Consider the following 27,165-nt stretch of genomic DNA (forward strand, 5'->3'; position numbering starts at 1 on the left):
GTTGTGGTTCATAACGGAATATAACATCGTGGAAGACAGTAAAAGGCTCTTTGGGGGGCATGGTCTTTATTTCATGAGGGTTTGGTCAATGTTTCCTTTGAGGGATTCAGCCCCAAGTGCACTGTCACACCTAACACCTCTATCTCTTTTGTGACACGACTGCCATGAGGCTGCAAGAGGCAGCTCTTCTTGCACATCCGTGGAGCCAGAAGACAATTTCATTAAAGACATGTGAGAGCAGGGGTGTAGATAATCCAGATCTCTTATCCTGGTATAGAGGCTGTGGAGGTGCTGAGTCTTCCTTTTCATGCAGTGCCCTTTGGGGGTAGAGTGAGTGGGGAGAAACCAGGAAACCTTGATTGATATCCACTTAAAAGAGGTTGATACAAAGTAGAAGTGAGTAGATTTATTTGGCACCAAGAGAGAAGGCTCCAGAATCCCTAACCCCCAACATGATGGTATTTGGGGATAAGGTAAGTGGGTTTCCATGAGTTCATGAATCTGGGGTCCTTTTGACGGGATTAGTGTCCTTGTAAGAAGAGATAGCAGAGAGTTGCTTCCTTGCTCCATCATGTATGGACACGGTGAGACGGTGCCATCCACAAATTAGGAGGTGAGCCTTCTCCAGGGAAACAAGTAGGCTGGCACATTGGGCTTGGGCTGCCCAGTCTCCAGAACTGTGAGAAATGAATTCCTGTTGTTCCTGCTCCCAGGCTGTGGTATTATGGTTGTGCAAGCTGATTAAGACAGCATCTCTGATGTGTAGGTGAGCCTTAGAAGGGTAATCTATGAGACTAGCATAGAGGGTTCTATTACTACTTCTAAATAATACCTATTGATCACTATGGTTTGAGTACCACTTCATGTGTACAAATTTATCTGGTTTCACAATGACTGTCTGAAGTAAGTATTCCATTTTAAAGATTAGGTTAACTCTAATCTTTAGAGAGGTTAACTGACCCAAATGTGGCAGGCTGAATGGTGGCCCCCGAAAGATGGCCACACTCTAATCCCCAGAGCCTGTGAATGTTACCTTATTCCATAAGCATCTTTGCAGGTGTGATTAAGTTAATGACTTTGAGATGGGGAGATTATTCCGGATTATCTGGGTGGGCCCCAGAGGTACTCAGAAAGGTCCTTCTAAGGAGAGGCATGTAGGCAATGTGATAAAGGCAGAGAGATTGGTGTGATGTGGCCCCAAGCCCAGGGCATCTGGCAGCTTCTAGAAGATGTAAGAGGCAATGGATGGATTCTCTCCTGGAGCCTCCAGAAAGAACCAGCTCTGGAAGACCTTGATTTTATCTCCATAAAACTAATTCCATGCTCTTGTCCTCCATAACTGCAGAAGATGAAGTTTATATTGTTTTCAGCTACTAATGTTTTGGGAATTTGTTATGGAGGCAATAGGAAATGGATCCACCAAAGTTCCAAAGACGATATGTAGAAGAAACAGGGCAATGGGGGAACGATTATTTTAAACTACTGTTATTATTTCTGCACTATTTTGATAAGTTGAGCTTTGAGATTATCTAGATCTGAGCATCAGAAAACACCCTGAGCCCCACAAGAAGACTCCTATAGAATTCAAAGAATGTCTCTTAATGACCCCACACCTTTTGAAAATTCATTATATCCACATTTCTGTGTGTGTGTGAAATGGAAAGAATCAAAGGAAAACATAAAAAAGGAAGCTGTGGCTTTGTCCACATTTATCTCTCTGCTTCTGACTATGTGGAAGGAGCAAGATCCTGGGTGGAAAGTTGTGTTTCCAGGGTTGCAGGAGGAGACAAGCGGTGGAGAGGCCTGTGGCTCACAGCATAGGTGCAAGTGGAAGGAAGCCCTCAATGATCAGGAGCGTGGCCAAGTGAACAATTCAGATATGGGGCTACACTGCTTCTATCCAGAATCTTCTAGAAGGAGATCACTCCTAACTTAGGGCTCAGGATGGGACTGATGGGGGCCACATGCTCCTTTTTGACCAATGATCACAAGGCTGTTACCATTTGAGACCCGCATCTGATTTCTTGTGGCATCCATGGATTCTGTGTCAACTAGTCTCCTGTTCCCTCTAGGGAACTTAACAGCGTACCTGAGCATAATACCTGGAGAAGCAATTAGCTGACCATGAAAACATCTGAGGACAAGTTTCACTCAAGGAATATGTAGCTTGAAATGAAACTAGGAAATGGTAGAGATATTTTGAGCAGGAAATATGATTCTAGCTCTCCTCTAGACTTTTATGTATGCAGCCTCATCAAGACCAAGTTCATGGGTATGTGACCTGTGCCGTTGCACAGGGCCTTGTACTTAGAAGGATTTACTGTTCTGTTGATGTCATCTTGAAATTCTTAATTTTTTTTTGTTTGTTTTTGACAAAGGGCCTGGCATATTCCTTTTGTGCCAGACTTTGCAAATTACATAGCTAGTCCTGGTCTGTGTCTTTATTGCAAGTTGGAAAACAGTTACCTGGGGCCCTCCAAGTCATTAGCACCAATAACTGGTCTAATGATATGGGCCAATAATATAGTATTAATACAATAATTTCCAAATCTAGCTGCTTCCCTCCATGGGTTGCCTCCCCATTGGCCACTACTTCCTGCCACATTTAGTTCTCTTAGTACCCACCTTCAAGTGTGAGCATCAAGTAATCCCATGTCTCAATGTAGTGAACAAAAATATATAATCAAAAACATTATAATTTTATGATGATGCAAGAGACAATTGGAACAGCTGGTCAACCATGAGAGGTTTGACCATCTGTCTATCATCTCAAAGTTTCCAGAGCAGGTTGGAATGGATGCACTGGTTAAATCTGGGAAAATCTACCAGTGCCTGGGTCTGGGGTAGAGGAAAGTAGGAAGGTTGTAGGGGAAAGTTTGATCTCCACCCTGGGTGCATCTTTTGTTGTCAGGTCATGCATATTTTGGGGCTTGAAAGAACCATATGAAGAAAAGTAGAGAAGGTGTATGGTCATTGGAAGACTTTTTCCAGGCCACATATTCCTTTTTCTCCTCTTGGCTCCCAATGGTTTAGACTCTTGGCTTTGTACCTCAAGGCTGGTAAATTTTTAATGAGTTACTTGAGACCTTCATGAAAGACTATCATGAACACCCATATGATACAATCACTGGGAAGTATCTCAGGCTCTAAATTTGGACACATCTAGCCACGCATTTGAGTTTCTTCTTCCTAGAATCACGCCAGAGTCTCCCACTCCATGCAGGGAAGATGACCCAACACCATGCCTGGCTCTGTGTGCATGATTTGTGTCATGTAATAAGGGCCTTTGGGATCCACCAGTATAACCCCAAACAACAAATATAGGTTTGTAAAATTTGGTGTGAGAGCAGGCACATGGAGAAAAAGCTTACACCTTGGTAAAACTCAAGCACTCCTCCAAGTATAGGGCAATATTTCTGTCTCTTTAAAGCCAAATAGTTCCTTCACTAGCTCCACCCAATCTGAGCTTCCTGTCTCAGAGGTTTAAAGGGTGCAAACACTTTTTCCTCTCAGTTAAGCAAAAGCACCAGCTCAAACAGCTTCTTTGGAGAACAATGGGGAACTCATCAGCTCATTCAAAAGAAGGTGAGCCTGGCCTAGGGCAATAGAGCCGGGAGGGGCAGCAGGACACAGGGCTGTGCATGGGTGTGGGTCCTGGTCTGAGAGGGGACCAAATACCGTGCCAGCAGCCCAGCAAACAGGATGCTGCCACAGGGGTCCCGGGGGAGGAAGAGTGGGAGTAAGGAGATTGATTGGCCCATGTCCACACATCTCCTATATAGCAGGACAAACTTGCTGAACAGCGTATCTTCCATCATTGCTGTCATGACAGGGTGAGTGCTGCCTGACACCCCATCCATTTCCCTTAGTGGGAAACTAGTGTCCTCAAGACAGGTCTTTAGAGCTGGAAGGCAATTTAGAGACGAGTCTGTCCCAATCCCTCTTTTTTCCTGAAAGTAAATCTGAATCCCAGACGATGTGCGTGTGGTTTTATCAAATTCCCCGGGATACCCAGGTCACAAATGGCACAGGAAGCCTAGAATTCAGCTGGCTGTGTCCTTTCCAACATGTAAGAGAGAAATGCTGTGATCGACAGTGTAACAGAGGAGGTAAGAAAGTGGTGCCATGAGGAAGAGAATGAGCTATTCTATAGAAAACAAATGTGCGTGAAGCCCTTTGGTTGCTTTCCCTAATTCCAGGGTTGCTACCAGTTCACGTTTCTGGACAGAGAGTGAACTACCTCCCCTGGCCTCCCATGATCTATTTCTGATCCAATGTAAACAGAAATGTAGAGATAAGGATCTGAGAAGGAACCAAGAAGAGACCAGAGCGTGCAAGGGTTATGCATGAGTGTAGGGTCAGACATAATTTGCATTGCATCCCTTCTCTGCCCAAAGCCCTTTAGCGCAGTGACCTTGGGCAACGTTCTCAGCATTTCTGAGCCACATCAATCTCCTCATTTCAAAAATTAGAGTGGGGGTGCCTATCTGGCTCAGTTGGAAGAGCATGGGACTCTTGATCTCAGGCTTGTGAGTTTGAGCCTCATGCTGGGTGTAGAGATTAAATACATACATACATACACTTTAAACATTAGAATACTAAAAAGTATTACATTACTAGAATACTAAAAATTTTATCACTTCATCAGTAATTATTTACATATGTATGTCTGGAAGATGAAGGTCGTTAAATATACCATAATCAGTGTTCAAAAAACAATTAGAATTTTCAAAAAATTACCAGGTGTATTCCAATTCCCAGATCGTCCTCTAGAATTTAAAACTGAAATCAGCTCCAAATACGGGTTCATAAATTTCGATTCTTTCATATCTCTTAAGTTTAATTTGATAAATAAGTTTTCACCTTCCTGGTTTTTTTTTTTTTGTAAATTATTTTTGGTTAAGAAATGGTTGGTCCTTTTTCCAAGAGAATTGGACAGTGTACATTTTGCTCATTAAATCCTCAAGACGTCATATGACATGTTCTTCCAGTTTCCGTGTTTTGTATAAATTTAAATTTAAGGAGAGGCTTGCTCAGATTAAGATTTGCCTGGTTATTTGGGTGGCAATATTTCATAGGTGCAGTTGTAAACGTCCATCAGAAGGCACCTTATATATTCTTCTGTCTCTTTCTGTAATGTAGCAGACAGTAATGATACACTAGAGTAACTTTGTTTCATTAATGGTGGCAAATTATAATATTATAATTCTATCATTCTTTCTTCATTTATTGGATGGCATAATCCTTTAAAAAGAAAGTTCCCCTGAATCATACCTTCATTTCCATAAGGTGTAGTTAATAAGACAAAAGGAATGCTTGAATCTTTTTGTCCATGTTCAGACTGATGACATCATTTCCTAGCATACCCCAAAGAGAACACTTCACTTCTTTTGTGATGTTGGTATTGTTATGAATTCATGAACTTCAACATATTTGATGAATTTCAATCCATTGAAATTATTATTCTCATTGGTACTCAAATTACCCCATCTCTGTCTGTCCAGTCAGCCTCTTCAAGTTGGCCCTGTACTGCTTTCGGTAAGATCCAAACATTTTTTTTGAAAGTGATCTCTGCACACAATGTGGGGCTAGAACTCATGAGCATGGGATCAAGAGATGCATGCTGTATTGACAGAGCTAGCCAGGCGTCCCACGGTCTGAGTAGTTTCTGGTAGAATCCTCGCTTTCTAGTATGAGTAGATAGTCTAGGATCCAAGTGTACATTTCATGGCCCACATCTGGAATCGGTACCTTCTCCTAAGAGTCCTAAAGTTTTTGGTGGGAAATGGCATTTGAAGGGCACAGTATGGGTGCTAAGGGTGTTCATTGCCACTGGGTTTGTCCTTGGGCTTCAAAACTACACATGTGCACAAAAAGCTAAGTATAGGACAGGATTCCTGAAAGCAATTTAAGATTTTCTTGACGTTTTTTCCCCCTATTTGGCCTTACACTATATCCCATTAGTACAATAGCCAATGAAGCAACTCCATTTTTAAGTTTCTTGGACCAATTCTTTGTGTGGTTTGTCTATTACACCAAATACTATGTATTGCATTTGCTTTTGATTTTTACTAGTTATCTGAAAGTATAGTTTTTGTTATATAATTATGTAAGCTATTTACAGATGTTCCTCACTTTCCACAAGCAGAACGTTCCTATGAAATCTTTTATGAAACAAAATGACATAAAGGAGAGAAGCAATTACCATCAATGTACATGGAAAAAGGGTGCGCATTCCCAGATCTCCCCCAAATAACCTCCCTTATGTGTTTCTGATACTTTTAGACACAACTTGTTAACAGATGCACAAATTCAATTGAGAGAAAGCCCACGCGCTCATCTGGCTCACAGCTCTGGTGGCTGGATGGTGAACCCCTGTGTGAGGTTCCCGGGGAAGGTGATTGGCAGCTGGCGTGGACAACGGCCCACTCGGCCTCTCCATTAGCTCAACTGGCTGTAAAACAAATGCGGAACGCTGTGTTCGTGTTCAGCTTTTTTTTGTACAAATGAAAAATCCTCTTTGAATTTATGTCAGCCAGCAACAGCAGGTACACATGTAGGTCTTTCATAAAGGAAAAGAGCTGTAATTCGAACTCTCAAAAAGAAGGAAGTACATGCTTTCAAGACAAATCTATGAAATCTAAGTATACTCAAAGTAGTTCCCAGCTTCTACCCTGTCCCCCGCCTTATTCCTCCCATCCTTCTGTCAGTAACTTCTTTGGTGATGGTTCAGATGATCTGCCATTGCTTTTTGATGTGCATGAAATATATGTTGTATTTTGTACCTGCAGTTAATTTTCCTCCCCATTAGAGAAATGACAGTAAACTAAATATTATTTTCTTCACTTTGCCTTTTTTTTGCTTAATGAAATATCCTGGAGATCTCTCCATCCCAGCATAGAGAGGTATTTCTTATTCCTTTCTACAGTTGGATAGTACATCGCTGTGTGTATGTACCTTGGTTTATTCAATCAGACCCCTACTAGTGGGCATTTGGTAGATTTTTGGTCTTTAATTATTACAAATAGTGACGCAGAGAATAAAATATGCCTAATATTTTCCTGTGTTTTGTTAGTGTAGCTCTGGGATAAAAGGAAGGGGAACTTCTTCCTATACCCTTCAAGGTCTTCCAGCTGCACTAAGAGTTACATTCACTTGAGGCAGATTAACAAGAGAGAAAAAAAAGCAGTGCGCACAAATGCTCACTAATGAATCTAAGACCAAGAGAGATGACCAAGGCAGGCAGTTTTTATAATTTTTAGGCAAAGAGACGATGGATCTGTGAGGGATTGACAAAACAAGGAAAACTTAACTTTGGGAGCATCTGTTAGGGAGGAATTCTAAAGAGACTTTGGGCTGAGGTAGTAAATTAGTAGAAAGTAGTGGGCTGTTTATACACTCTTCTTGGCTCTAAATCTCCCATCCCTGGTCATGAGAGTGTCTCTTTACCTCCTGGGACAGGAAGGGGACCTTTTACATGGGAGATTTGTTTCCTGCTTGCAGGGGGACAGAAGAGGGTCTTAGTAATCTTCCCATACATGCTGTGTCTTAAGGTACTTTTATATGAAATAGTCAGTATGCCAAAGTTGCACGTTTAGGGTGACCTGCCCGTGACCACTACAGGCATAAATCCTAAAATTGGGACTCACAATCCAAGAATAAATGTATATGTGATTTGTATGCTATTGCTAATTTCTCCCCTGTAGGTTTTAGACTGTTTTTCTATTCTCATTAGCCACGGAGAAGAGAACCTGTTTCCTCTAAACCTTTACCGACTGATTATAGCAGCAAATTTTTGCACTTTTGCCAAATCTGTAAGTGGAGAAATAGTATCTCAGTGTAATTTTAATTTGTTACATTTAGTTTTTCCTTTTCCTTTGTTGGGTTTATATTTCTCTACTTTAAGTGAGTGTTCATATATTTTTACATAGTTGAGGAGCATTGGCATTTCTTTTTTTTTTCTTTGAACTGTTTATTCATATGTCTTGCTCCATTTTCTATCGAGCTATTGGACATTTGTCTCTGTACCTTCAGGTATTCTTTGTATAAGAGGAGATTTAACCCTCTTTGATATAGTCTGACATTCGTATTTTAATTGTCCATCGTGTTCGTTGTCTCCCATTGTCTTTTAGATCTTTATGTAGTCAGATGTATGAATCCTTTTCCTTACAATCTTTCAAATCTTAGAAATAGTTCCCTGCCCCTAGGTTACAAAGGATTGGTCTGAGTTTCTTCTAGTATTTATGTGGATTGATTTTTAGTGTTTTTATTTCTAACGTATTTAGCATGTGAATGGCATGAAGACGAGGGTGCAGTTTTGTCTTTTTCTGTGTGGTTTTGTAGTTATCCCAATGCTGGCTATTAGTCCATCTTTCTCCTCATTGCTGTGAGATGCTGCCTTACGGAAGAGAAATGTAACACGATACAATTGAACTGGATGCTCATGAATATAGTAGACCAATTTGGTCTATTTCTGAATTGTCCGTTTTTGTTTTCAGTTTCTCTATGTTCACACACTCTTCATACTGCCTTAATTATAGGGGCTAAAATATTTTGCTATCTAGTAGAGCTGGCCCTCCCTAATCGTTCTTCTCTTTTTTGACTCTACAGGCTAATTTCCTTTCTTCATTCTTCCAAATTAAGTTTACAGTCAACTATTTTAGCTGCAGAGAAAAAAATGGAGACAAATTTTTAAAATTTATATTTTTATAAAATCACATTAAAGAAGTATCTATTAAAACAGTGTTGAATTTGGGGTAATGTCTGTTTTGCATCAAGGTATTTTTCTTCTTAAATCTACTAAAGGGGATGTGTTGTAACAATCCATTTTCTCATGTTGAGCCACCCTACTATTTCTGAAATAAAAAATCACATTTAATTGTGGGGTTTTACTTTTTAGTGTCTGACAATTTATTTGGGATTTTTGCATTAGTATTCGCAAATGAGACATGTCTGTAGCTTTATTTATTGGTGAAATCTTTGTTAGCCTTTGGGATCAATATCATACATATGTCATAGAAAGAACTGGAAATATTTCTTTCTGTTTTAAGACATCAGGAATAGTTTAAGAAAAGTTAAGTGAGATCCCCATGAAACCATCTGGGCCTTGTACTCTTTTGTAGGGGAATTCTTTAACTACTTTATTGTTTCTTCCATGGTGAGTGAATTGTTTCATCTTTTTGTCTTTATGGGACCAACATGGATAGTACACTACTGCAGGTTTTCATGGAGAAACACAAAGGAGATAAGAGGAATGTGATGGTTTCCGCTTACCTTCGTTGACTCTTTTTCTTCTCCTTCTCTTTTTTACACCCCACAGCCACTGGTAGTGACATGGCAGACCCTCAGGACAACACTCTGAGGATTGTTTTGGTGGGGAAAACTGGAAGTGGGAAGAGTGCAACAGCAAACACCATCCTGGGGAGTAGAGTGTTTGAGTCTAGAATTTCTCCCTATACTGTCACTGCCAAGTGTCAAAAAGCATCCACGGAATGGAAGGGGAGGAAACTTGTTGTTGTTGACACCCCAGGGCTCTTTGACACCAAGGTGACCCTGGATACCACGTGCAGGGAAATCAGCAAGTGTGTCCTCTACTCCTGCCCTGGGCCCCACGCCATCATCTTGGTCCTCCAGGTGGGCCTCTACAGGGAAGAAGAGCAGAGGATGGTGGCATTGATCAAGGCTGTGTTTGGGAAGCCAGCCTTGAAGCACATGATTGTGTTGTTCACTCGCAAAGATGACTTGGAGGAGAAGAGCCTGAGTGACTTCTTGGCAGATTCAGATGTGAAGCTAAGAAACATCATCAGCAAGTGTGGGAACCGCTACTGTGCCTTCAACAACAGAGCCTCAGAGGCCGAGAAGGAAGCTCAAGTGCAGGAGCTGGTGGAGCTGATAGAGGAGATGGTGCAGAGCAACGGAGGGGCTTACTTTACCGATGCCATTTACGAGACGCCATTTACACTTGAGAAGTTGTGTAGGTACATGGGCCCAGGGTCATGAATCATGTGGGGGGGAAAGTCTTGGGATTTGTCCTCATTGGGAGAGGCCCAGATAGTCTCGCATGAGGCTGTTGTGTGGGAGGCATTGAATTGAGACAATCTGGGACTTCTTATCCATAAAGATACTGGGGCACATGGGGATTGTGGTTTTTTGGGGTCTGTTTGTGATTGGGTTTTCTCCAAGCCATAGATCTTGATCGTGGCAGAATCAGGCCCACACACTTTTCCACTGACTGATTTTCATATATTAAGGAGACATTTTTGCTGATTAAGAGAAAATAGTCCTTTTGTGCGGTGTTGGTATTCTGTAAGAGCGAGGGATTGATTGTTGCTGCTGGGACTGGGGCCCGCTTTTACCTCAGACCCCCCAGCTCATGGCACCCTGGTAGTCTGCCTTTTTGCCTTCAGAGTTCAGGAGGCCTTAACCGCACTCCCAGGCCTTAAATTCCTGTGTGTCTCTTTAAAAGAAGCAATTGTTAGTTTTTGTTTTGGTGTTGTATAATTGTTTCCAAAAAGAGAATTCTTTAGAGGACTGAAATCTAAATTCTGAGAAAGCCCCAAGCTCTCTCTCATCAGGGGGACCCGGGGTCCTTCTGGGCCAGAAATGTGGCTGGAATGAGGAAGAATGTAGTCTACAAGATTTGCCCTGTTCACACCGTGCCACAGAAGGGGAGACCTTTGGGTTTCTCAGAGGATGGGACAAGAAAGCAGGCAGGGGCAAGGTGGAGGGGACATACTGGATGCCTAGCACTGCACGACAGGTCAGCCAAACACCAGTTGAAACAGTTGAGACATGGATTGTGTGGTAGCTCCTGGAGTCCGAAGTCAAGATGCCAGCAGAGGCGTGCGCTCTCTGAAGCCTTGAGGGGAGGACCTTGCTTGCTTCTTCCTGGGCTCTTCTGGCAGCTGGCCATCTTGGTGCTCTTTGGCTGGAGATAGGCCACCACTTTCTTTCCTCAATCATTTCATTAGAAGCAGCAAGGAGAAACCAGGCCGCACCTTCTACACTCTTCTCGGAATTCTCCTCAGCTAAATATTCAAGTTCATCACTTACATGGTCTACTCTCCACCCAGCAGCCCACCTCAGTTTAGCCCGCCTCCCTGACCCCTGCCCCCTGCCATTTTATAGCAAGTGCCATCGTCCCTCCAATGTCCAGCAGCGTGGTCTCTACCTCTCTGGGACCTCACCAGAAAGTGACCTGCATGCTCATCCTACCACCGACATCCTCTTAGGCCTTTCTTTTTATCATGCACCTCAGAATTCTTCGAAGCTCCATGCATTACTCAATTTCAAAACGACTCCTACATTTTAGGTAATTACCAGGGCAGGACTCTACTTCTTGGCCTTAAAATCTATATTAGTTCCCCCAGGAGCTGCTGTAACAAATGACCACAAACTGTTGCTTAAAGAGCAGAAACTTACTGTCTCATTGTTATGGCTACTGTCTCACTGGCACAGGCTACAAGTGCCAAACCGAGACGTTCCCAGGGCCATACTCTCCATGAAGTCTCCGGGGAAGGATCCTTCTTTGCTGCTTCTTAGCTTCTGGTGCTGGCTGTCGTGCTTTGTTCTTTGCCTTCTAGGTGCTTCACTCCAATCTCTGCCTCTTTTGTCACTTGGTGTTCTCTGTGTGTATCTGTGTGTAAACATCCCTCACTCTGAATGAAACGATTCCAGGCATCGGAGTAGGGCTCAACCTTAACTTCATGACATGACATCACAGAGACCGTGCTCCAAAGTAGGTCACATTCTCAGGTATCAGGAGTTAGGACTTCTTTAGGAGGATACAATTCAACCTAGGATGGATGGTAAGAGAGGGACAGTGTGTGCAGTGTGAGGGTACAGTACCCCTGATCTCTTCCTCTCCAGTCCTAGTTGCAGTTACCAGGTTAAGCCCATTGGGATAGTTTTCTTAGGTCTCTACTTCTTGGAAATCTTCTACTGCCTAGGGCTTAGAATCCACATTCCTTGGCCTGGTATTCAACAGTCATTATAATCAGTCTCAACTCCTCTTCCAAGAATGAGATTCTTCTAGATATCATTGCTCCCATTAATATCCGTTTTACACTTTTGTAAGGAACGAAGGTGATAATGATGGAGAGGCAAGTGCCAGGGACACAGTAGGCCCTCAGTAAAGGCTGGTAATGATTCCTGCACTCCAAATTGTTAGCTGTTCTCTGTGTCCAGTATATTTCCACCTCCAAGGGTTGAATCATGCTATTTCTGCCTTTCTTTCTTATCTGTAGTTTTCAAAAAAAGCAAACTCATGACTCCTGGACAAGTATAAACACATCAAAGATTTTGCTCAACTCATGGCTTAACTAGAGAACCAGTATGATTCTATAATTGGTTCAAAGTTCCTTTGGGTGGCTCAATCAGTTAAGCGTCTGACTCTTGATCTCAGCTCAGGTCTTGACCTTAGGGTCTTGAGTTTGGGCTCCATGCTGGGTGTGAAACCTAGTTAAAAACAAACACATAAGCAAAGAACAAAACAAAAAACACAAACAAACAGAAACACAAAGCTCATTTGAAATCAAATGTTGATGTGTTCAAGAGAGTAGTAAAATGTAATTTTTGAGTTCTACATTCCACCAGACAGAAAATTCGCTGAGTATCTCCAAGGCAGAGATGTGCAAAAATTCTCTCTGTCCTTAAAGTGTTGTAAAGTATCACAGCTGATCATCAAGCACAGCACCACACAGAACAGTAGAACACTCCAGTAATCTCTCTTGCCTATTTCTAAATTTTGGATCATTTTCGTAGCGTTCTCTACTTTGTGATCATAAACAGTCTCCAACAAGTATTGTTGATCCTTGAAGATTGTTTTTACCATGCATGGCCTGATTATTTATACAGATGCAGCAAGAATCTTAATTAACTGGAAAAGCCTCCTTGACTTTGCTCGTGAAATCTAGAGCCTAATCATATGAAGCAACTATCAATTCCAAAGGATAAACTTCTTTTGGAAATTTTCAAAATGAATTTTGAATCAGACGTTTCAAAGCCCCTGCCATTCTTCTATCCTAGGAGTAGGAAACCAAGGCCCAAACACTTTCTCGAGTAAACTTTGCATGCTGTACCCATAAATCTCAATGAATTTCTCTCTTCCTGAGGTCTCCAAAATTTGCCTGGGTTTCTGGACTACCTGGGAGTGGACTTCCTTACTCCCAGAGATTGGGATCCTGGAAGCCAGACATCATATTCGTTTTCTTATGAAGGTTTTGGAGACATTAGCTCCACATGTAACAACAACAATTGCTCCTTAGCAGTGGTCTGATGGTCTTTGATGAAACAACAATCACTCTCATATATCACCCTGTACATATGGCCTTGCTGCAGAATCGATTTTTCCAATGGTATCTTTGGAAACAAGAGGACAGAATTTTATTAAACCTATGCAAATGGTTCTATCAACATGAAAGTGAATGAAACTTAGTAGAAGCATTTGTTTCTCAATTTTGAGGGTAGGTGAAGATGAGGTAATATTTAAAGATGGTTGTTGTGGGTTTACAAATACACAGTCTACTAATTCGTGTAAGGAGAAAGAAATAAGGTTCCACAAATAGCCATACAAGTAGAACATCAAACAGAATGCCATCAATATTCCAAACAAATAACCACAATGGCACATCTTGAATCCGTTCACTCAGTCCTATGTCATGACTTCTCACTCTGCTGGATCTTGAGTCAGTCGTCTGATTTCCTGAGGTACATATGCTTCCAGACTGAGAGTCCCAGTAGTCCTGGCTTTGCTCGCTGGCAGAGTCTGAGCATTGAGTCAGTGCTGCCATCTTGGAAACCTGCTCTGAAGAGTCTCTTTGAGGCAACAGTAGTTCAGAGCACGTCCTACAGTTTTTCCCCTGAAGCTCCAAGATTGTGACCCTGTGGTGAAGACACAAATTCTGAGTGGTCACTTTTGGTAGATCTTCGGAGAAGCCTTAGGAGGAAGCAGAGACCTGTTTGAGAACAGGACTGAATGGTTGTGGTTCATAACGGAATATAACATTGTGGAAGACAGTAAAAGGCTCTTTGGGGGGCATGGTCCTTATTTCATGAGGGTTTGGTCAATGTTTCCTTTGAGGGATTCAGCCCCAAGTGCACTGTCACACCTAACACCTCTATCTCTTTTGTGACATGGCTGCTATTAGCCTGCAAGAGGCAGCTCTTCTTGCACATCCGTGGAGCCAAAAGACAATTTCATTGAAGACATGTGAGTGCAGGGCTATAGATAATCCAGATCCCTTATCCTGGTAGACAGGCTGTGGAGGTGCTGAGTCTTCCTTTTCATGCAGTGCCCTTTGGGGGTGGAGTGAGTGGGGAGAAACCAGGAAACCTTGAGTGATATCCACTTAAAAGAGATTGTTACAAAGTAGAAGTGACTAGTTTTATGTGGCACCAAGAGAGAAGGCTCCAGAATCCCTAACCCCCAACTTGATGGTATTTGGGGGTAACATAAGTTGGTTTCCATGAGTTCATGAATCTGGGGTCCTCTTGATGGGATTAGTGCCCTTGGAAGAAGAGATAGCAGAGAGTTGCTTCCTCGCTCCATCATGTATGGACACGGTGAGACAGTGCAATTCACAAATCAGGAAGTGAGCCTTTCCCAGGGAAACAAGTTGGCTGGCACATTGGGCTTGGGCTGCCCAGTCTCCAGAACTGTGAGAGATTAATTACTGCTGTTCCTGCTCCCAGGCTGTGGTATTATGGCAGTCCACGCTGACTAAGACAGCATCTATGATGTGTAGATGAGCCTCAGGATGGTAATCTATGAGAAGAGCATTGAGGGTTGAATTATTACTACTAACTAATACCTATTGATAACTATGGTTTGAGTACCACTTCATGTGTACAAATTTATCTCGTTTCACAATGACTGTCTGAAGTAAGTATTCCATTTTAAAGATTAGGGGAGTGAGTTGCAGAGAGGTTAACTGACCCAAATGTGGCAGGCTGGATGGTGGCCCCCGAAAGATGGCCACACTCTAATCCCCAGAGCCTGTGAATGTTACCTTATTCCATAAGCATCTTTGCAGGTGTGATTAAGTCAATGACTTTGAGATGGGGAGATTATTCCGGATTATCTGGGTGGGCCCCAGAGGTACTCAGAAAGGTCCTTCTAAGGAGAGGCAAGAAGGCAATGTGATGAAAGCAGCAGAGATCGGTGTGATGTGGCCCCAAGCCCAGGGCATCTGGCAGCTTCTAGAAGATGTAAGAGGCAATGGATGGATTCTCTCCTGGAGCCTCCAGAAAGAACCAGCTCTGGAAGACCTTGATTTTATCTCCATAAAACTAATTCCATGCTCTTGTCCTCCATAACTGCAGAAGATGAAGTTTATATTGCTTTCAGCTACTAATGTTTTGGGAATTTGTTATGGAGGCAATAGGAAATGGATCCACCAAAGTTCCAAAGACGATATGTAGAAGAAACAGGGCAATGGGGGAACGATTCTTTTAAACTACTGTTATTATTTCTGCACTATTTTGATAAGTTGAGCTTTGAAATTATCTAGATCTGAGCATCAGAAAACACCCTGAGCCCCACAAGAAGACTCCTATAGAATTCAAAGAATGTCTCTTAATGACCCCACACCTTTTGAAAATTCATTATATCCACATTTCTGTGTGTGTGTGAAAAGGAAAGAATCAAAGGAAAACATAAAAAAGGAAGCTGTGGCTTTGTCCACATGTATCTCTCTGCTTCTGACTATGTGGAAGGAGCAAGATCCTGGGTGGAAAGTTGTGTTTCCAGGGTTGCAGGAGGAGACAAGCGGTGGAGAGGCCTGTGGCTCATAGCATAGGTGCAAGTGGAAGGAAGCCCTCAATGATCAGGAGCGTGGCCAAGTGAACAATTCAGATATGGGGCTACACTGCTTCTATCCAGAATCTTGTAGAAGGAGATCACTCCTAACTTAGGGCTCAGGATGGGACTGATGGGGGCCACATGCTCCTTTTTGACCAATGATCACAAGGCTGTTACCATTTGAGACCCGCATCTGATTTCTTGTGGCATCCATGGATTCTGTGTCAACTAGTCTCCTGTTCCCTCTAGGGAACTTAACAGCGTACCTGAGCATAATACCTGGAGAAGCAATTAGCTGACCATGAAAACATCCAAGGACAAGTTTCACTCAAGGAATATGTAGCTTGAAATGAAACTAGGAAATGGTAGAGATATTTTGAGCAGGAAATATGATTCTAGCTCTCCTCTAGACTTTTATGTATGCAGCCTCACAAGACCAAGTTCATGGGTATGTGACCTGTGCCGTTGCACAGGGCCCTGTACTTAGAAGGGTTTACTGTTCTGTTGATGTCATCTTGAAATTCTTATTTTTTTTTTGTTTGTTTTTGACAAAGGGCCTGGCATATTCCTTTTGTGCCAGACTTTGCAAATTACATAGCTGATCCCGGTCTGTGTCTTTATTGCAAGTTGGAAAACAGTTACCTGGGGCCCTCCAAGTCATTAGCACCAATAACTGGTCTAATGATATGGACCAATAATATAGTATTAATACAATAATTTCCAAATCTAGCTGCTTCCCTCCATGGGTTGCCTCCCCATTGGCCACTACTTCCTGCCACATTTAGTTCTCTTAGTACCCACCTTCAAGTGTGAGCATCAAGTAATCCCATGTCTCAATGTAGTGAACAAAAATATATAATCAAAAACATTATAATTTTATGATGATGCAAGAGACAATTGGAACAGCTGGTCAACCATGAGAGGTTTGACCATCTGTCTATCATCTCAAAGTTTCCAGAGCAGGTTGGAATGGATGCACTGGCTAAATCTGGGAAAATCTACCTGTGCCTGGGTCTGGGGTAGAGGAACGTAGGAAGGTTGTAGGGGAAAGTTTGATCTCCTCCCTGGATGCATCTCTTCTTGTCAGGTCATGCATATTTTGGGGCTTGAAAGAACCATATGAAGAAAACTAGAGAAGGTGTATGGTCATTGGAAGACTTTTTCCAGGCCACATCTTCCTTTTTTTCTCTTGGCTCCCAATCCTTTAGAGTCTTGGCTTTGTACCTGAAGGCTGGTAAATTCTTAATGAGTAACTTGAGACCTTCATGAAAGACTATCATGAAAAAACCCATATGATAGAATCACTGGGAAGTATCTCAGGCTCTAAATTTGGACACATCTAGCCATGTATTTGAGTTTCTTCTTCCTAGAATCACCCCAGAGTCACCCACTCCATGCAGGGAAGATGATCCAACACCATGCCTGGCTCTGTGTGCATGATTTGTGTCATTTAATAAGGGCCTTTGGGATCCACCAGTATAACCCCAAACAACAAATATAGGTTTGGAAAATTTGGTGTGAGAGCAGGCACATGGAGAAAAAGCTTACACCTTGGTAAAACTAAAGCACTCCTCCAATTATAGGGCAATATTTCCGTCTCTTTAAAGCCAAATAGTTTCTTCACTAGCTCCAACCAATCTGAGCTTCCTGCCTCAGAGGTTTAAAGGGGGAAACACATTTTCCTCACAGTGAAAGCAAAAGCAGCAGCTCAAACAGGTTCTTTGGAGAACAATGGGGAACTCAGCTCCTTCAAAAGAAGGTGAGCCTGGCCTCAGAGCAATGGATCTGTGAGGGGCAGCAGGACATAGGGGTGTGCATGGGTGTGGGTTCTGGTCTGAGAGGGGACCAAGTGTCGTGCCAGCAGCCCAGCAAAAAGGGGTCCCAGGGGAGGAAGAGTGGGAGTAAGGAGGTTGTTTGCCCCATGTCCACACGTCTCCTATTTAGCAGGACAAACTTGCTGAACAGCATATCTTCCATCAGTTGCTGTCATGACAGAGTGAGTGCTGCCTGACACCCCATCCATTTCCCTTAGTGGGAAACTAGTGTCCTCAAGGCAGGTCTTTAGACCTGGAAGGCAATTTAGAGAGTAGTCTATCCAAATTCCTCTTTTTTCCTGAAAGAAATCTGAATCCCAGACGATGTGCATGTGGTTTTATCAAATTTTCCGGATACCCAGGTCACAAATGGCACAGGAAGCCTAGAATTCAGCTGGCTGTGTCCTTTCCAACATGTAAGAGAGAAATGCTGTGATCGACAGTGTAACAGAGGAGGTAAGGAAGGGGTGCCATGGGGAGAGAATGAGCTATTCTATAGAAAACAAATGTGTGTGAAGCCCTTTGGTTGCCTTCCCTAATTCCAGGGTCGCTACCAGTTCATGTTTCTGGACAGAGAGTGAACTACCTCCCTGGTCTCCCATGATCTATTTCTGATCCAATGTAAACAGAAATGTAGAATCAAGGATCTCAGAAGGAACCAAGAAGAGACCAGAGCGTGCAAGGGTTATGCATGAGTGTAGGGTCAGACATACTTTGCATTGGATCCCTTCTCTGCCCAAAGCCCATTAGCGCAGTGACCTTGGGCAACGTTCTCAGCATTTCTGAGCCACATCAATCTCCTCATTTCAAAAATTAGAGTGGGGGTGCCTATCTGGCTCAGTTGGAAGAGCATGGGACTCTTGATCTCAGGGTTGTGAGTTTGAGCCTCATGCTGGGTGTAGAGATTAAATACATACATACATACATACATACATACACTTTAAACATTAGAATACTAGAAAGTATTACATTACTAGAATACTAAAAATTTTATCACTTTATCAGTAATTATTTACATATGTATGTCTGGAAGATAAAGGTCATTAAAATATACCATGATCAGAGTTCAAAATCAGCTCCAAATATGGTTCATAAATTTCGATTCTTTCATATGTCTTGTTTAATTTGATAAATAAGTTTTCACTTTCCTGTTTCTTTTTGTAAAATGTTTTTGGTTAAGAAATGGTTGGTCATTTTTCCATAGAATTGGACAGTGTACATTTTGCTCATTAAATCCTCAAGACATCATATGACAGGTTCTTCTAGTTTTCGTGTTTTGTATAAATTTAAATTTAAGGAGAGGCTTGATCAGATTAAGGCTTGCCTGGTTATTTGGGTGGCAATATTTCATAGGTGCAGTTGTAAACGCCCAGCAGAAGGCACCTTATATATTCTTCTGTCTCTTTCTGTAATGTAGCAGACTGTAATGATAGTCTAGAGTAACTTTCTCTCATTAACGGTCACAAATAATAATATTATAATTCTATCATTCTTTCTTCATTTATTGGATGGCATAATCCTTTAAAAAGAAAGTTCCCCTGAATCATACCTTCATTTCCATAAGGTGTAGTTAATAAGACAAAAGGAATGCTTGATTCTTTTTTGTCCATGTTCAGACTGATGACATCATTTCCTAGCATACCCCAAAGAGAACACTTCACTTCTTTTGCGATGTTGGTATTGTTATGAATTCATGAACTTCAACATATTTGATGAATTTCAATCCATTGAAATTATTATTCTCATTGGTACTCAAATTACCCCATCTCTGTCCAGTCAGCCTCTTCAAGTTGGCCCTGTACTCCTTTCGGTAAGATCCAAACATTTTTTTTGAAAGTGATCTCTGCACCCAATGTGGGGCTAGAACTCATGAACGTGGGATCAAGAGATGTATGCTGTATTGACAGAGCTAGCCAGGCGTCCCACGGTCTGAGTAGTTTCTGGTAGAATCCTCGCTTTCTAGTATGAGTAGATAGTCTAGGATCCAAGTGTACATTTCATGGCCCACATCTGGAATCGGTACCTTCTCCTAAGAGTCCTAAAGTTTTTGGTGGGAAATGGCATTTGAAGTACACAGTATGGGTGCTAAGGGTGTTCATTGTCACTGGGTTTGTCCTTGGGCTTCAAAACTACACATGTGCACAAAAAGCTAAGAATAGGACAGGATTCCTGAAAACAATTTAAGATTTTCTTGACATTTTTCCCCCTATTTGGCCTTACACTATATCCCATTAGGACAATAGCCAATGAAGCAACTGCATTTTCAAGTTTCTTGGACCAATTCTTTGTGTGGTTTGTCTATTACACCAAATACTATGTATTGCATTTGCTTTTGATTTTTACTAGTTATCTGAAAGTATAGTTTTTGTTGTATAATTATGTAAGCTATTTACAGATGTTCCTCACTATCCACAAGCAGAATGTTCCTATGAAATCTTTTATGAAAATAAATGACATAAAGGAGAGAAGCAATTACCATCAATGTACATGGAAAAAGGGTGCGCATTCCCAGATCTCCCCCAAATAACCTCCCTTATGTGTTTCTGATACTTTTAGACACAACTTGTTAACAGATGCACACATTTAATTGAGAGAAAGCCCACGTGCTCATCTGGCTCACACACTGGTGACTGGGTGGTGAACCCCTGTGTGAGGTTCCCGGGGAAGGTGATTGGCAGCTGGCGTGGACAATGGCCCACTCGGCCTCTCCATTAGCTCATTTGGCTGTAAAACAAATGCGGAACGCTGTGTTCGTGTTCAGCTTTTTTTTTTGTACAAATGAAAAATCCTCTTTGAATTTATGTCAGCCAGCAACAGCAGGTACACATGTAGGTCTTTCATAAAGGAAAAGAGATGTAATTCGAACTCTCAAAAAGAAGGAAGTACATGCTTTCAAGACAAATCTATGAAATCTAAGTATATTCAAAGTAGTTTCCAGCTTCTACCCTGTCCCCCACTTTATTCCTCCCATCCCTCTGTCAGCAATTTCTTTGGTGGCAGTTCAGATGATTTGCCTTTGCTTTATCATGTGCATGAAATATATGTTGTATTTTGTACCTACAGTTCATGTTCCTCCCCATCAGAGAAATGACAGTAAACTAAATATTATTTTCTTCACTTTGCCTGTTTTTTTTTTTTTTTTTTTTTTTTGCTTAATGAAATATCCTGGAGATCTCTCCATCCCGGCATAGAGAGGTATTTCTTATTCCTTTCTACAGTTGGATAGTATATCGCTGTGTGTATGTACCTTAGTTTATTCAACCAGACTCCTACTGGTGGGTATTTGGTGGATTTTTTGTCTTTAATTATTACAAATAGTGACACAGAGAATAAACATATGCCTAATGTTTTCCTGTGTTTTTCTCAGTGTAGCTCTGGTACATAAGGAAGGGGAACTTCTTCCTCTACCCTTCAAGGTCTTCCAGCTGCCCTAAGAATTACATTCACTTGAGGCAGATTAACAAGAGAGAAAAAAAAAAAAGCAGTGTGCACAGATGCTCAGTAATGAAACTAAAACCAAGAGAAATGACCAAGGCAGGAAGTTTTTATACTTTTTAGGCAAAGAGACGATGGATCTGTGAGGGATTGACAAAACAAGGAAAACTTAACTTTGGGAGCATCTGTTAGGGAGGAATTCTAAAGAGACTTTGGGCTGGGGTAGTAAAATAGTAGAAAGTAGTGGGCTGTTTATACAGTCTTCTTGGCTCTAAATCTCCCATCCTTGGACATAAGGGTGTCTCTTTACCTCCTGGGACAGGAAGGACACCTTTTACACGGGAGAATTTGTTTTCTGCTTGCAGGAGGACAGAAGAGGGTCTTAGTAATCTTCCCACATAGGTTGTATCTTAAGTTACTTTCACTTAAAATAGTCAGTATGCCAGGGTGCCTGGGTGTCTCAGTCGGTTGAGAGTCCGTCTTCGCTCAGGTCATGATCTCACAGTTCGTGGGTTCGAGCCCTTCAGGCTCTGTGCTAACAGCTTGTTGGGAGCCTGGAGCCTGCTTCAGATTCTGTGTCTCCTTCTCTCTCTGCCCCTCCCCCGCTCACGCTTTCTCTCACTCTGTTTCTCCAAAATAAATAAATGTAAAAAAATTAAAAAAGAAATAGCATGCCAAAATTGCACGTTTAGGAGTGAGCTGCCCTGACCACTACAGGCATAAGTCCTAAAATTGGGACTCAGAATCCAATAAATGTATATGTAATTTGTACAATATTGCCAATTTCTCCTCTGTAGGTTTTAGACTGTTTTTCAATTTCATTAGCCATGGAGAAGAGAACTGTTTCCTTTAAACCTTTACTGACTAATTATAGCAGCAAATTTTTTGATTTTTGCCAAATCCGTAAGTGGAGAAATAGTATCTCAGTGTAATTTTAATTTACTATATTTAGTTATTTTCTTTTCCTATGTCAGATTTATTTTTCTCTACTTTAAGTGAGTGTTCATATATTTTTACATAGTTGAGGAGCATTGGCATTTCTTTTTTTTCTTTGAACTGTTTATTCCTATGTCTTGCTCCATTTTCTATCAAGCTGTTGGAATTTGTCTCTCTACTTTTAGGTATTCTTTGTATAAGAGGAGAATTAACCCTCTTTGATATAGTCTGACATTCATATTTTAATTGTGATGCTCCTATCTCCCATTGTCTTTTAGGTCTTTATGCAGTCAGATGTATGAATCCTTTTCCTTACAATCTTTCAAATCTTAGAAACAGTTGCCCCACCCCTAGGTTACAAAGGATTGGTCTGAGTTTCTTCTAGTATTTATGTGGATTGATTTTTAGTGTTATGTTTCCAATGCATTTAGCATGTGAATGGCATGAAGACGTGGGTGCAGTTTTGTCTTTTTCTGTGTGGTTTTGTAGTTATCCCAATGCTGGTTATTAGTCCATCTTTCTCCCCATTGCTTTGAGAGGCTGCTTTATGGACGATAAATGTAACGTAATACAATTGCACTGGATACTCATGAATATAGTAGACCAATTTGGTCTATCTCTGAAATGTCCCTTTTTGTTTTCCATTCTGTCTCTGTTCACACACACGTCATACTGCCTTAATTATAGGGGTAAAATATTTTACTATCTGGTAGAGATGGCCCTCCCTCATCGTTCTTCTCTTTGTTGACCCTACAGGCTAATTTTCTTTCTTCATTCATCCAAATGAAGTTTATAGTCAACTATTTTAGCTGCAGAGAAAATATGGTGATAAATTTGTTAAAATTTATATTTCTATAAAATCACATTAAAGAAGTATCTATTAAAACGTCGTTGAAATTGGGGAAATGTCTGTTCTGCATCAAAGTATTTTTCTTCTTAACTCTACCAAAGAGGATGTATTGTAACAATCCATTTTCTCATATTGAACCACCCTAGTATTTCTGAAAGAAATCACATTTAATTATGGGGTATTACTTTGTAGTGTCTGACAATTTATTTGGGATTTTTGCAATAGTATTCGCAAATGAGACAAGTCTGTAGCTTTATTTATTGGTGAAATCTTTGTTAGCCTTTGAGATCAATATCATACTTGTGGCATAGAATGAACAGGAAAGATTTCCTTCTGTTTTAAGTCATCAGAAATAGTTTAAGAAAGGTTTAAGTGAGATCCCCATGAAACCATCTGGACCTGGTACTCTTTTGTAGGGGAACTCTTTAACTACTTTGTTGTTTCTTCCATGGTGAGTGAATTGTTTCATCTTTTTGTCTTTATGGGACCAACATGGATAGTACACTACTGCAGGTTTTCATGGAGAAACACAAAGGAGATAAGAGGAATGTGATGGTTTCCACTTACCTTTGTTGACTTTTTTCCTTTTCCTTCTCTTTTTTACACCCCACAGCCGCTGGTAGTGACATGGAAGACCCTCAGGACAACAGTCTGAGGATTGTTTTGGTGGGGAAAACTGGAAGTGGGAAGAGCGCAACGGCAAACACCATCCTGGGGAGTAGAGTCTTTGAGTCTAAAGTTGCTCCCCATGCTGTCACTCCCAAGTGTCAAAAAGCATCCAAGGAGGGGAAGGGGAGGAAACTTGTTGTTGTTGACACCCCAGGGCTCTTTGACACCAAGAAGACCCTGAATACCACGTGCAGGGAAATCAGTCGGTGTGTCCTCTACTCCTGCCCTGGGCCCCACGCCATCGTCTTGGTCCTCCAGCTGGGCCGCTACACGGAGGAAGAACAGAAGACCGTGGCATTGATCAAGTATGTCTTTGGGAAGCCATCCTTGAGGCACATGATCGTGTTGTTCACTGGCAAAGATAACTTGGAAGGGCAGAGTCTGAGTGACTTCTTAGCAGATGCAGATGTGAAGCTAAGAAACATCATCAGCGAGTGTGGGAACCGCTACTGTGCCTTCGACAACAGAGCCTCAGAGGCCGAGAAGGAAGCTCAAGTGCAGGAGCTGGTGGAGCTGATAGAGGAGATGGTGCAGAGCAACGGAGGGGATTACTTTACTGATGCCATTTACGAGGACACAGAGAAGAGGCTGAAGCAACGGGAAGAAGACCTGAAGAAGATCTACACCGATCAATTAAATAATGAAATTGAACTAGTAGAAAAGGAATATGCTGATAAATCACAGGAAGAACGGGAGGAAAAAATAAAATGGCTAAAGAGGATTTATGATGAACAATTAAAAAACATCAGGGAAGAAGCTGAGAAGGGCATATTTGAACATGTTTTAGATGGGATTATGAGGGTGCTTTCAAAAATATGGCATATGTTCTGGTAGTAAAGACCATTTCATTTTTTCTTTTGAATTTACGATGATTTGCGATAGTGGTAGATTGTAGTTTCCATAGATAGCTGTGACAGTAGCTTCTACTTATTCTTCCTATAACCTGATGCTGTTACTCCTGCCACTAACTTGCGGGGCCTGTGTCCTCTACCTTTGAACTGGGCAGATCTGGGACCATTTCAATTAATAGCAGATGGTTGAAGCAACACCTTGTGACTCTAAGGTTACATGTGGGCAATGCTTCCTTGCCCTGTTGGAGTTCTTACCCTTGGAATTGACTGTCATGTTGTGAGAAAGCCCAGGCTGTCTCTTGAGAGGCCCCCATGCAGAGGGCCTGAAGTCACTGGCCCACTTCCCAGCTCACCTTTCATTTGTGACTCAGATCAACTTGCCCGCCATGCAAATGAGGCAACACAAAAGTGGGCCCTCCGGCTGGCCGCCATCTCAGGCGAAGTTGCAGAAAGCAAAGATGATCCATTCCCACTGAGTCCTGTCCAAATTGCAGCTTTATGAGAACAAATAAATGATGGTTTTTGTTTTTAACCACTGAGCTTCAGAATGGTTTGTTATGCAGTGAGAACTAACCAGAATGAAGCCTCTTCCCAGCTCTCAGTCCACACCGCCTCCCCTTCCCACCTATCCCTCTTCACACAAAGTTGGCATAATCAGGCAATGGCATATAGAGTTCAAAGACTCAGGAAAATTCAAATCAGAAATCCTGCACATGTTAAGCGTCTGAACCACTGGTCACATGCGTCATTGCACCACATGGTCACAAGTACTATGTTAGGGAGGTGTCGGGTTTCTCTGGAAAGATTGTTCTGTGGTTCATGGAGATCTGAAAGTCACAGGATTCTCTTACTGTGTTTCTCTCACTTCTTTTTTAGGGACCATCCTAACCTAAAATGTCTCCACTTATATCTGAAAAATCCCATCTGGGCCACATAGTCTTCATTTGCCTCTGCAGAATCACACTTCACCCAGCTCTTTGCCCCCTGAGGCTGATCTAGTTGCACTACATCGGTGGGATCTCTTGTTCTCTGACTTCTGCCTGGCTGGCCAATGGGAAGTCCAAGTCAGAGGCCCTGTGGAAGTAGAAAAGCAAGGCTGGGGTGTCCATTCTCCCACCTCTATCTCTGCAGGGCCATCTCTGACTAGCTGCAGTCCTACACTAAAGGTCACAGCTCCTCCCTTGGTGGCCTTTCTACCCACCTCTTCTTCTGCATTCCAGTCTTTGTTCACCCCTTCAGGTGGGATTTAATTTTCTTATCGATACTATTAATGTCCCTGTGTTTTCTAAATTCCCTGTGTGCACAGTGTGTAAGAGGCCCCTTCTCTAAACTTTCTCCAAGTACCTAATGAGAGCAGACTATCTTTTTCTTGTTAGAACCTGATTGATAAATCTTATGGTACCCAGTTCTCTTTCAGAGCATCTTTATTGTTGTTGATGGTTTTATATTCCCTCTAGTGCTTGTTTTCTGACACCAGAAAAATCTCTCCTTACCCTTCCATGCTGTGACATTTGCAGTAAGTAGATGAAAGGTTCTGTCTTGCTAAAATAATAGAGAAACTTCAAAGTTAGATGGGTGACTCTCAGTCACTCACAAGGATTGCAGACATCCCACATCCAAATTATTAGAATTTTTATTTGTCCTTTGTTTTGTCTGTGAACATGACTGAGAGTGTTTACCGTATCAGTGACTTTTTGGGAGACGGATTAGAGATTAAGTCTGGAAAACTTAAGATTCTAAATACCCGCTCATTCTAAGATTCATCACCAGTACTCAGAACGCAGTAAAAGCAACACGGAAGAAAAATCCTCTCATGAGAAAACATGTGTCAAAGACAAAGTGAGACCAAAGTACTCTTTGCCATCATGCAGTTCTTATGTTCAAAAGTACTTCCTTGTAAGTGACTCATTTGTGTGATAGTATCTCTAGAAAGCAAAGTATTCATGCTCTCTCCTGACTTTTTTCATTTCAGAACCATTTAAAAGATATTTTCGCTCAGAGATATGCAGAAGCATTCTTAATACAATTAACCTGTGTGAGGGCTGTTTGAATGTGCAGCTTACGTGAGCTAATTTCTTTTTTCCCAGCCTTAGGTTCTATTTTGGAAGGTAACACATACCCAGAGAAAAAACGAGTAAATCAAATAAATCATTATCTCTTCACTTGACAATTGAAATATTGCTCACTCACTTCTCTTAACATATTTTATGTCCCAGTTTTCCCTGAAGATGGTTCTATTTCAGTGCTGAAGACTGTGGTATTTCCAGCGTTTAATGTGTCCATGATCCCTGTTGTTGAAATATGTGATAGTCATGACCACGATGGGGAATTTAAACAAGGATTTATAGAAGAAGACCTGAGGAAGGATGTAGGTGTGAAGTCTACTGTGAAGGATGTGTAGGATGTGTCCATGTGGGTGATGGGTAGGATGATCATGCTTCTGTTCAGAAACAGGAAAGTTCAGGGTGACAGGTAAGATTTTCAGGGGAAGGGTAGAGTCAGGAGCAACAGCGTTCAGTTAGGTTTGTGACAAGTTGAATATCAGATGTCAAAGGTAGGGTCCAATATAAATGACCTGCATTAACTTGAAATCTGGGTCCGAAGGTTATGTGAAAGGCTTGGGGTAAATGTGTCAGGGTGTTAACATAAGTATCTCCAATTTCAGCTGAATCTTTCTAATTGCCAATACCCCACAGTCAAAGCTCTATGCCAGAAGATCCACATTGCATGCCCAAAGGAAGAAGCGAGAACCAGTTTTGTGAGATTTAGTCCTTCAATTAATTTCATAGATATTTGAAGGGGTCAAGAGGA

The 27,165-nt window shown here is 41.7% G+C and overlaps 1 protein-coding gene across 3 annotated transcripts; it reads left to right on the top strand.

The window, feature by feature from the left end:
- The first annotated feature begins 860 nt into the window (after positions 1–860).
- On the top strand, positions 861–27,165 carry LOC122212984 (GTPase IMAP family member 7-like). Of its 3 annotated transcripts, none has more exons than XM_042927031.1 (3): positions 861–928; positions 14,907–17,558; positions 23,448–27,165. In XM_042927031.1, the coding sequence occupies exons 2-3, from the start codon at positions 17,531–17,533 to the stop codon at positions 24,335–24,337; spliced, it is 918 nt and encodes a 305-aa protein (XP_042782965.1). In that variant the 5' UTR covers positions 861–928; positions 14,907–17,530; the 3' UTR covers positions 24,338–27,165. The 3 variants fall into 3 exon arrangements, with proteins under 3 accessions (XP_042782965.1, XP_042782964.1, XP_042782966.1); XM_042927030.1 differs by lacking the exons at positions 861–928; positions 14,907–17,558 and adding exons at positions 3,500–3,585; positions 9,320–9,973; XM_042927032.1 differs by lacking the exon at positions 861–928 and having other exon boundaries at positions 12,461–17,558.

The sequence above is a fragment of the Panthera leo genome, chromosome A2 (genome assembly GCF_018350215.1).
Source record: "Panthera leo isolate Ple1 chromosome A2, P.leo_Ple1_pat1.1, whole genome shotgun sequence".
In the NCBI taxonomy this organism is placed as follows: domain Eukaryota; kingdom Metazoa; phylum Chordata; class Mammalia; order Carnivora; family Felidae; genus Panthera; species Panthera leo.